We start from the raw sequence: 12,364 nt of genomic DNA, 5'->3' as shown, positions 1-12,364 counted from the left end.
CTTCTATTCATCTGTGGGATACATTTTAAGAAAATATTTGGTATGGTATCCTCAGAAACAGAAAAAAAGGCTAAAGTGGACTGGGGTTATTTATTCCAGAAAAAATAAAACAGGAATGAAAAATGAAGTAGATTTTCTAATTTAGAATGGTTTCCAGGAATCCAGAGGATGGCGAACAAAGCTGACTAAAAGCAGCTTCAGGAATTTAGGGAAGGAGAAGAAAAATGAAAAAGAAAAACCTAAGAGTTCAAGGCAGTTTTAAAGGGTCTAACAAGAACGACAACACCAAAAAAATAAAAAATAAATGTCCACAATATTTGTGAGGATACCATTGGCGGTTGTACAATGTTTTTATCTAGATTTTTTTAAAGAAAGAGGTTAAATAATAGCTCAGCATTCTCACTATCCCTGTGAACCGGCATTAGGGGCCAAGACATACCTATGAAGGCCATAAGTTTCTATATGGCATATATCCAGAGGAGAAAATGAAAGGAGAAGACTAGAAGACTGATTAATAGGAAAAAAAAAAGAGCAAGAGAAAGAGAACGAAAAGCCAAGATGAGATGAAACCTCAACAATGGCATAATTTAAACTTTCTTTCATGACTTTACAGGCTGGAATATGAAGTTCACTGAGTGACTGCAATTGCAATATAATCATTTTTCTATCTCTTTCCGTTCTATCACTTGCTTTGGCTATCATTAGGTTTGCTTTCTGCAACTTTCTCCTTATACTATATTGCTTTAAAACAGCTATAATCTAAAAAACTTCAAACAAATTGTACAAAACTTAAGTGTAAGATATGTGTGATTAAATTTTATAATGTGTTACTTAAAAATAGTGACAGTCTGAGTCTTCTAAAACAAATTGTACACATGGATTACACATAAAGTAAGTCTTATTAAACTCTAATCCAGCAGTAGAAGTTCTCTCCTTCAGAGAAAGTACATGAACTTTAGTGCACGGACATTGTGACAGATATTTCAGGGGCTTTTCTTTCATGTACAATTTCTCTTTTGTGTCGAAAATATTTGCCTTGGCCAGCAACTTGACACAAGTATATGAGAGTGTTGTTTTATATGCAAACAGTGTTTAGCCTTGTGATAAACTACCTGTCCTGCATATTAAAATGTGAAATATATATGCCCTTCAGGTATTTTTTATATTTTTATTATTTATTCATTTATTATTTAGAGACAAGATATGTCTCTGCTGCCTAGGCTGGAGTGCAGTGGCACAATCATAGTTTACTGCAACCTCAAAATCCTAGGCTCAAGTGATCCTCCTGCCTCAGTCTCTTGAGTAGCTGGGACCTCAGGTGGACACCACCATGCACAACTAATTAAACATTGTTTTTTAGAGGCAGGGTCTTGCTATGTTACCCAGACTGGTCTTCAACTCCTGGTCTCAAGTCATCCTCATGCCTCAGCCTCCAAAAGTGATGGGATTATAAGTGTGAGCTACTGTGCCTGGCCACTTCTCATATATTTTTAAATTGTGTTTCTAGCTTTGTAGCTTTTAGACAGGAACCAAAGAAGTAATACATTCTCTTAAAACTACTTTCACTTATTTCAAGGATAAACAATTACTACCTCATGTTTCTTCTGCAAGTGCTCAGTGAAAAATGTTTTCAATGAATAAACAAAATCTCTCCTCTTGTTATAAGTGTTTAGCAACAAAATGGGAAATATCTTAAGGTCATGTTCAGACACATGTTTACAAAGTGTTGAAAAATAATGTGAGTGACTTACCTTCTGTATCCATGGGGTTATCTGCCGCTACAAGGTACTGACATGATTTTTATAATATTATTCTGAAAACTATTGGTATTTATTTTACACATTAAAGGATAAAATATATTGTCCCTTATGTGCTTAATGACAAAAAAATCAGAAAATATGTGTGGTTATTTTCAAATAAGTTATAGCACTCTGAACTCAGGAATAGAAAGCTAGGTACTTCCAGCTTTTTTTAAAATTCATGATTCTGAATTTGACTTGGATATTATTGGAGCATCAATTTTGATCAATATCATTTCTTTGTATAACTGAAAAAATCCAAAGCAGTTCCTCTTTATATAATTAAAATTATTTGATATTCTTGAGAAATTATGTCTCTGTCGTATGAAATAACTTTTTTAAATTCTTGCCCATGACATCGAAATTTGCACGTGGTAAATACTTAATTCAATTGTTTAAATAAATATAGTAGATATTTCTAATAGAGGGTAAAGCGATGACCAAAAAGTAGTAAATCCCCATGAAAATTAAAAAGTTGTTTTATGTACGTGATTTCAAAGAAGTAGGTAGGTGCATTCTCTTTATTTTGCCCGCTTCCTCTCCCAAACAAATTTTCAAATTTTGACTGGTTTTGCAGGCAGGGAAAACCCAGCTCAAATTAGTAGAGGATATTGGCAGGAACATGAGGGAACGCATAGTTATCTTATCTTAACGGAGTTTTTTCCATTAAGATGTTTCAAACTTAAAATACTATAAGAATAAACTTACCCAGTTTTACTTCAGCATTATGAGTCAGCAGCACATTCTGACCTTTGATGTCCCGGTGAATTACTCGGTATGCGTGAAGGTGAGCTAACCCCTGTATATATTTTTTAAAAAGCCACATCAGTATATATTTATCTCTTTCCAGTACAGTTCTAGTGTTTTTGGGAAAACTTTTGATAAGAGAAACAGATTAATTCTGATGTTTCAAACACAGTTCTTTTAGACTGGAATTACTACAACCTGTTCCTAGAAATATGACTTTGGACTATAAGGGAAGGAAAACAAATCAGGACACCCACAAAAGAAAAAGAACACCAAAATAAATGTTTGTATACAGTGGGTAACTTTACCTTCATTTCTAGCCTCCATATTTCTAACTAACCTAAGAGTAAAGACCTGGACATTAAATATCATAGCTCAGCTATTATTTTGCTCTATTCCTTATCCAACCATTTGTTTAGTCCAAAATATTTTCTAGTCAGCCTTGTAGGCTGATAATTTAAGGGAATGTGGAAATTCATTTTAAACCATTTGTAATCTGTGTTGGCTTAACACTTTGGCTCTATCCCATTCACCACTAAAATTTACCCGTGACCTGGCTAACCCATGACATGGTATGCAATATTAGGTTGTAGTGAGATTGCCCCAGCTACTAGCTGGAGATTCATAATAAAGTAACAATAAAACTGCTAACATTTATTGAGCCATTATTCTTTGCTAAGGATTGTACTAAGTGCTTTACATGGAGTAAATTACTAATTCCTCACAGAAACCCTTTGAGGAAGGTGTTAAAATCACCCTCATAATATAGATGAGGAAAGTGAGCCTTGGAAAAATTAACTAATTCAAAGTTACAAAACTTATACATGGTAAACTAAATGTAAACTCAGTCTAGAGTTTGAACTCTCAACCATTTACGCTATCATCACAAGTGAATCCAACCAAAATGGTAGGAAGGACATTCTAACATTGTATGAATGGTACTGTTCAACTCTGTTAATATCCTTCTTGGATGACTTTGAGAACTTTAGTCACAAAAGATGGAATCTGATAGATCAAGAAGATTGTTGCTCTCATCAAATTGGGTGTGGAAAGTAAAGACAATTAAAATAGAAGCAGTAATCAAAGAAAATGTCTGTTTGCCAAAAGGCTGCAGAAGGGTTTGAAGCCATTCCATACAATACTGACTTCTTCTGTCTCACCTTCATCTTAACCTATGATGCTTGTACTATATTTTTGTTTAAAGAACTCTAAAATAATAATAACATAATAAATAATCCAAGTGGTTATTTCTATGATCCATTGAACACAGTAGTCAGAATCCGACAGAGGTATAAAAGGCCATGATTTCAAAGGAGCTGGTTACCCACCTGTGGACTACTTTAAAGTTTAAGGAGATCAGCTGCAAATCTGCTTTCCCAAAAGCTTTTCGGCTTTTTTAGCTATCATGATGCATAGGTTATGTTTCAAACACCTAACCTATCTGATGTGAGCAGGTATAAGATGCATTATATATATATATTACTTCCAGGTTCTTAAAATATCAGAAGAGAATGACCATACTAAGACTCACTTGAAGGATTTCTCGGCAGATATAAGCAATCCAATCTTCTTTTAACCTCTGATTTCTGGTCATTCTCACTACATCAGTGACCGAGCCTGCTGCACAGAACTCCATCACCATCTGCAGGAAAGCCAGCAAAGTATAAAAATTTAGTCTGCAATTTTCTGAAAATATCTGGAGAGTTTTAGTCCATATGGCTTGTATCTATAGGTAATGTTTAGAGATTAAGGCACTGAAAAGATGGCCTCAATTGTCTCGTGGTACACTCCAAAAGCTAGCGAAATTAGAGTTGGAGTAAACCCAAAGTTTTGTAGAGGGAGAGAAGCCAGGTATTTCACCAGAGATGTTAAACTGGGAGTTGGAGTTTGAGCTATGTCTTTAAGGATAGGCAGTGTTTGGATATGCTTAAAAGAAAAAGCATTCCGTTTATGGAAAACTAAATAAACACATGCTTTTAGGAAGATGTTTGTGAAGGGAACAAACTTAAGTGATGACTAGAATGGGAATGAAAGAATGGTCAAAAAAACAGTTTGATTGGGGGTGAAGAAGCAAAATATGGACGGTCTCAAAAGAGTTTACATTTCAACATTAAAACTAGGTTTGCTTTTTGTTGTTTTGTTTTTTATTTTCGAATTTCAAACTACTTTTCCCAAGATACTGGTAAGCTACAACTCCAAGGGGGATTTTGTCAATTGCATTCCTATGGGATAACTTCTTCTAAATGGTATTACTGCTAAGGAAAACCTATTTTAAAGCTAATATCTTTGATAATATTTCATTAAGATTTTATTGTATTAATAAACTCCATTTCTCCGAAAGTTTATTTTTGACACATATAAAGTGAGGGCCCAACTAGTAGATTTTCTTCCAGGTAATATTAGTTAGAGGAAAGACCAATGTAGAAGAGAATATACCTATCATAATTATCCCAGCAATCTTTTCCTTGAGTACAGGTTTATGTATTACTGCCCATGTCAAAAATACTTTATCAAAAGATCAAAATACCTCTTTTTATAAACTTTATGCAAACTAATTATCACCATAGATAAATGGAAGAAAAAGGATAAATCCCGAATTGTGACTATTTAAAAAGTCTAAATTACTTCCCATGAAATATTAAGATCTTCTTTTCAGAAAACTACTCCCCTAATTTATAGTTATTCACCACTGATATTATTGCATGTCTTTCACGAGTACACTTTCACCAAAAAGAAGAGGCAGCCAAACAAAACCAATACAGACAAGCCACAAAAAGTTGATTTTCACATGGAGAATTAAGCATTAACTATATTCAATGGGCACAACATGTACTCTGTGACAACTCCTCATTTTGAACCATGACAAACCAGAATTAAAGCCATTTAACTTAGATAAACCCTGGAAGATCTTGCTTATATCATGCCAGTCAGAAGAGCTCAACTATAAAAGAATGTGAGACATTCTCAATAATTTTCCTAACTTTGTAAGCATAGTGCCTGGTACATACACGTCTTTATTAATGGTCATTATTAAGCTATTTACTTATTTCCTACTTGTTTTTCTGATTTATATAGCCAAAAATTTGTGAACTGTCCCAGGAAGACTCTTTCCTTCACAAATAATTTATTCATTAAATGCTTATTGACCTTTCAGTTCTCAGTTCAAGATTTCATTCCTCAAGGAAGAGTTTCACATTTCCCAACTTAACTAAGGTTTGTTTTTCACCCACCAGGAGCCATGATATTTCCCTTCTGACAAATTAAACATTTATGTGTGTGATTATTTGATTGACACTGGTCTTTGAAAATAGATTGTAAGCACCAACGGGTCAGTAGCATGTCTATTCAGCTTACTATTTTATCCTCAGCATCTAGCACAACACCTGGCAAATAGTTTTCAATTGATATATGCTGAATGCCTGAATGAATTGAGTACCAATACATATCCAAAAAGGAGACTGCAAAAATTCTCACACTTTGCTATACTGTCAAGACGAAAAAACCTTGTAAGTGAAAATATATAAAAAGACAAATAGTGTATGCCAAAAAAATTCCTCAGTAACTAAACGATGCAGCCATATTTACTAAAATCTTGACTGAAATTGTCAGAGAACAGAGGATGCATATTAACTGTATATTTGAGAGATAACAGAGTTAAGTTGACAGTCTTTAAATTTTGTGGTTCCCAGAGTGTAGTAATCAGCCCAGCACCAGCAGCAGTGGCAGCAGCAGCAGCATCACATATTGAACTTATTAGAAAGGACAATGTATTGGACCCACACTCCCAAATCTACTGAATCAGAAATTCTGTGAGTGATGCCAGCAATTTGTGTTTTATCAGGCTTTTCAGGAGATTCTGGTGCCTGACAAAGTTAGAGAACCACTGTTTCAATTCCACCCCTTGTTGAAGACCTTTCTATATGTTCACTGTCCTGTTTTCTGAAATCCATTATTTAGAATATAATAGAATATTTCCTTGTCACTTGAGGATACCATACCACTTTAGTCATTATTTTGAAAAAAAATGCTACTAACTTGGACTGGAAATGGAAATGTGGCAAGTATAGAGATTCAAATATATACTAACACCACCTTATGTTCTAAATATTCCGTTTTTAATAAAGACATCCTTGACCAAACCTGATTTGCTTGAGATTTAACTATTTTTACCATAGTGTGGGGCATCAAAAATTCTGCTGTAGCTTAAGTAGTATAAGTTCCAGTTAGCCTCTATGATTTATATCTTATTGATTTAGAATTTGTGACACTCCAGGCATAATGACTAAAAAAAGGATAAGTCAACTTACCATTTGGAAAATATTTTCTTAGGAGTTATGTTTATCCATAAGGGCATATACTTTGCAAAAACTTAAAATGCACTCATTTGCTTATGCCAAGTGCTAATTAGAATTAATCCTTGTCCAGTCATTACTTATTAGTTTATCAGGTAATCACCATAATAGCTACCATAGTAACTACATAAAATATTTGAAAATATTCATGTTAGATATTTCCAGTATTCATTTGAGTCCTCCCTCATCCCACCAGTAAACCCCTTGTCAGACACATAAGATATTTTCCCATATTTTATTACTCCTGTCTCCAGGAATCAGAGTTTGTTTTGCCACATGATATGGATTGGCTGTTTCTCACCCAAATCTCATCTTGAATGATAGCTCCCATAATTCCTATATGCCATGGGAGGGACATGGTGGGAGGTAATTGAATCATGGGGGCAGGTCTTTCCCTTGTTGTTCTAGTGATAGTGAATAAGCCTCATGAGATCTGAGATTAATGGTTTTATAAAGGGGAATACCCCTGCACATGTAAGACATTACTTTGCTCCTCCTTTGCTTTCCACCATGATTGTGAGGCCTCCCTAAACATATGGAATTGTGTCAATTAAACCATTTTTCTTTATAAATTACCCAGTCTCTGGTGTGTCTTTATGAGCAGCATGAGAACAGACTAACACAGTAAATTGGTATCAGTAGAGTAAATTGGGGCACTACTGTAAAGATACCTGAAAATGTGGAAACGACTTTGAAACTGGGTAACAGGCAAACGTTGGAACAATTTGGAGGGCTCAGGAAAAGACAGGAAGATGTGGGAAAGTTTGCAATTTCCTAGAGACTTGTTGAATGACTTTGGCTAAAGTGCTGATAGTGATATGGACAATAAGGTCCAGGCTGAGGTGGTCTCAGATGGAGATAAGGAATTTGTTGGAAACTGGAGCAAAGTTGATTATTGTTATGTTTTAGCAAAGGGATTGACAGCATTTTGACCCTGCCCTAGAGATCTGTGGAACTTTGAACTTGAGAGAGATAATTCAGGGTATCTGGCAGAAGAAATCTCTAAGTGGCAAAGGGTTCAAGAGGAAGCAGAGCATAGAAGTTTCAAAAATTTGCAGCCTGATGATGCAGTGGGAAAGAAAAACCCATTTTCTGAGGAGAAATTAGAGCCAGATGCAGAAATTTGCAAAAGTAACAAGGAGCCAAATGTTAATCACCAAGACAATGGGGAAATGTCTCCAGAGCATGTCAGAGATCTTCACAGCAGGCCCTGCCAGCACAGCCTCGGAGGCCTAGGAGGAAAAAAAAACGGTTTCATGGGCCAGGTCCAGGGCCCTCTTGCTGTGTGCAGCCTAGGGATTGGCATCCTGTGTCCCATCCACTCCAGCCATGGCTAAAAGGGGCCAAGGTACAGCTCGGGCTATAGTTTAGAGGGTGCAGGCCCCAAGCCTTGGCAGCTTCCACATGGTGTCAAGCCTACAGATGCACCGAAGTCAAGACTTGAGGTTTAGGAGCTTCCGCCTAGATTTCAGAAGATGTAGGGAAATTCCTGAATGTCCAGGCAGAAGTTTGCTGCAGGGGCTGGGTCCTCATGGAAAATTTCTGCTGAGGCAGTACAGAAGGGAAATGTGAGGTTGGAGCCCCCACACAGAATCACCACCAGGGCACTGCCTGGTGGAGTTGTGAGAAGAGGGCCACCATCCTCCAGAACCCAGAATGGTAGATCCACGAACAGCTTTCACCATGTGCCTGGAATAGCCACAGACACTGAATGTCAGCCCATGAAATCAGTCAGGAGGAAGGCTGTACCCTGCAAAGCCACACGAACAGAGCTGCCCAAGACCATGGCAACCCACCTCTTATATTTGTGTGACCTGGATGTGAGATATGGAGTCAAAGGGGATCATTTCGGAGCTTTAAGATTTGATTTCCCTGATGGATTTTGGACTTGCATGGGACCTGGAGCCTTTTTGTTTTGGCCAATTTCTCCCATTTGGAGCAGGCATATTTACCCAATACCTATACCCCCATTGTATCTAGAGTAACTAACATGCTTTGGATTTTACAGGCTCATAGATAGAAGGGACTTGCCTTGTCTTAGATCAGAATTTGGACTGTAGACTTTTGAGTTAATGCTGAAACGAGCTAACGCTTTGGGGGACTGTTGGGAAGGCATCATTGGTTCTGAAATGTGAAGAGATGAGATTTGGGAGTGGCCAGGGATGAAATTATATGTTTTGGCACTGTGTCCCCACCCAAATCTCTTGAATTGTAGCTCCCATAATTCACACATGTCATGGGAGGGGCCCAGTGAGAGGTCACTGAATCTTGAGAGCAGGTCTTTCCATGTTGCTCTCATGACAGTGAATAAGTTCACAAGATCTGATTGTTTTATAATGGAGCATTCCCTGAATATGCTCTCTTGCCTGCTGACATGCAAGACATGACTTTGCCTTCTGCCATGATTGTGAGGCCTCTTCAGTCATGTAAATCTGTGAGTCAATTAAATTATCTTTCCTTTATAAATTACCCAGTCTCAGATATGCTAATGGCAAAAACCGCAATTACTTTTGAACCAACCTAATAGCATTGTGAGAACAGATTCATACACCATACTACGTTAACAGTTGTGTGCTAAGTTTTCCTGTAGATTCACAAAAGTGACAACTCATGAAAACATACATCCTTGGGTAAAACTCATTCTTACAGAATAAGAACAGTGTGATTAAAAACATACCCAAAGTTGGTGCCTCTGACCAGGGGGACTCAGCTTGAAAAATGCACCATAGAAGGACACAATATTTTTGTGGAAAGAGTACTTCCTCAGAAGGTTGAGTTCAGTCCTGAGATCCTCTTCCTCATCCTATGGAATAAGAATAGACAGCAAAGCTCCTAGGCTGTGCAATCAATGACTATGTGCAATCAATGACTGTCAAGGAAGAAGAATCCTATGGTAACCAATTATGCCCAACAGCAATTTATAATAAACTCTCAACTAAAATTGTCAGTGAATGAAGATCTCTGGTTAACTTGGAATTTGGGGGAATAAAAAAGATAAACTGAAAACTTTTTAGTTCTGTGGTTCTCAAGGTATGGTCCCTGGACCAGCAGCACTGGCCACTGTATAAAGTTTTCACTGAGTTGAGTCACTATATTGTTGTCTGTTTTACAACAGTTGTATTGAGATATAATTCACATATTATAAAATACACCATTTAAAGGCAAATGCAATGGTTTTAGTATATTTATAAAGTTGTGCAATTATCACCATAATCAGTTTTTGAACATTTTTATCACTCCAAAAGGAAACCCCATATCCTTTAGTTATCATCTCTCAGTTCTGCCACGCACACACACTCCAACTCTAAGAAATCACTAATCCACTTTATGTCTCAATACATTTATCAATTCTGGACATTCTATATAAATGAAATCATATAACATGGTCTTTCGTGAGAAGCTCTTTTCAAAGTTCATCCATATTGTAGCATGTAACAATACGTTATTGCTTTTCATCAAGTGAGGGACATTTGGGCTATTTCTACCATTTAGGTATTATGAATAATGCTTCTATAAATGGTCATCTCAAGTAACTCTATATTTAATGTTTTGATGAAATGAAAAACTATCTCCCACATTGGCTTTTACCATTTTGCATTACCAAGAGCAATGCATGAGGGGGTTTCACTTTCTCTATACGATCATCAACACTGGTTATTTTCTGTTTTATTATTATAACCATTCTAGTGGGTGTGAAGTGGTGTTTCATTGTGGTTTTAATTTGCAATTCCCTGATGACTAATGATGTTGAGCATCTTTTTATGTGCCTATTGCCCGTTATATATGTTCTTTGAGAAATGTCTAACAAAAAATCATTTTTCCTTTTAAAAACTGGATTGTCTTTTTATTAGTGAATCATCAGAGTTCTTCATATATTTTAGATATTTTAGTGCCTTATCAGATATACAACTTGTGAATATTTTCTCTGATTCTGTATATTGTTTTCTCACTGTCTTGAATAGTGACCTTTGAAGAACAAAAGTTTTTATTTTAATGAAGTACAATTTATAAATTTGCTGTTTTGTTGCTTGTACTTTTGGTGTCATATATAAGCATCCATTGTCAAATCAAAGGTCACAAAGTTTTATCCTTATTTTTTCTTCTAAGCGTTTTATAGTTTTAGCTTTTATATTTAGGTGTTCAATCCATTTTGAGTTAATTTTTATATAAAGTAAAAGTCCAATTTCATTATTTTGCATGTGGATGGCCAGTACCACACTATCTTGATTATTTGGTAATCCTTTACATTTTAAAGGTATTGGTTTGTTCTGTGCTGATCTTTTAAAAAACCAGATATTATTTTTTCACATTTTATGTATTTATTTTTATTTTTAAAAGCTATGTTTAAAATAATTTATTTTTTCTTAATCACAACAGTGGTACATGCATAATAAAATTTAGATAAATATACTAATAAAATATGTAAGGGGTCTACTTTCACTGAACATTTTCCCCAACCATAATGGCTTAGTGTACATTCTTTCAGACATTTGTATATGTTAATCAGTGGCTAGAGCTATGACAGAGATAAATGGATAATGATATAATCAACACACACACACATATATGACATTTAAAAAATATATATATATGGCATTTAAAAATCAAAATAAGCTCATATTATTTTCACTATTCTGCAACTTTCATGTTTTAATCAGTATATAAAGTACACCTTTCAATATCAATAAACAAATGCACATCCTTCTTATGGCTGCACAAGATTGCACAGAATGGGGATATGGGTCCAGCACTTAGGGGACAAGTCAGGTGTAGAAGTACTGTTGTTGAGAATTATCTATGCAGTGATAATTGGAGCCATCTAGTTGGATGAGATCACTGATGTATAATACATAGCTTCAAGACAGCTCTAGCAGAAGACAGTGTGATGTCAATCAGAAAAGAACACCTACTCTGGGCATTAGGACACTGAGGTTTAGCACTGATAGCCCAGAGTAGGAAATTCACTTAATCTTCCTAAAGTTCAATTTATTGTTTTAAAAAAATGATGGAAGATAGCAGCAGTTACCTATCTTCATGGAATGTTAGTGAAACCAAATGGGATAATATAAATAAATTTCTTTGAAATCTTTGGAAAAATAATTATATAAATGCAATGCATTATCATAAAATATCATCGTGACTTTACTTCTTTGACTTACTCCAAGTGCAATCAGAACTATACACTTCCCTCCACTGTTTAATCTGCAAACATCAGCTTCCTTCATTCCCAGCATATTAATGATAGTGAAATGAAATAGCAATTCTCTCTAAGTTTCAGTGATGTCTGCTTATACCATGATAGCCAAGTGGTTTTGATATTCCTTCTGTAACTCTTATTTCTCAGTCAATCTAGAAAAAGCTCTTTGCTTCTTAATTATTTGAAAATAGTTACACTTTTGTGTATACAGATGCAATGTATTTGAGAAAAATACCTTAAAATATTAACTTATAAAAAGGCAACAAATT

General features: G+C 35.5%; 1 protein-coding gene across 5 annotated transcripts in view; it reads right to left on the bottom strand.

Moving 5' to 3' along the window:
• The window catches only part of NRK (Nik related kinase), a 131,747-nt gene that overhangs the window by 55,903 nt on the left and 63,480 nt on the right, over positions 1–12,364 (bottom strand). For 3 of the 5 annotated variants that reach the window (XM_078362240.1, XM_008989715.4, XM_008989717.5), the window contains exons 5-7: positions 9,576–9,701; positions 4,078–4,188; positions 2,508–2,598 (exon numbers count right to left, since the gene is read on the bottom strand). In XM_078362240.1, coding sequence (XP_078218366.1) covers positions 2,508–2,598; positions 4,078–4,188; positions 9,576–9,701 — 328 coding nt within the window. Of the gene's footprint in view, positions 1–2,507; positions 2,599–4,077; positions 4,189–8,055; positions 8,131–9,575; positions 9,702–12,364 lie in introns of all 5 variants that reach the window. The other 2 variants (XM_078362237.1, XM_078362239.1) reach the window with 1 other exon arrangement.

Source organism: Callithrix jacchus, chromosome X, assembly GCF_049354715.1.
Source record: "Callithrix jacchus isolate 240 chromosome X, calJac240_pri, whole genome shotgun sequence".
NCBI lineage: Eukaryota > Metazoa > Chordata > Mammalia > Primates > Cebidae > Callithrix > Callithrix jacchus.
Note: the sequence above shows the minus strand (reverse complement) of the source record. Positions and strands in the feature narration are given on the sequence as shown.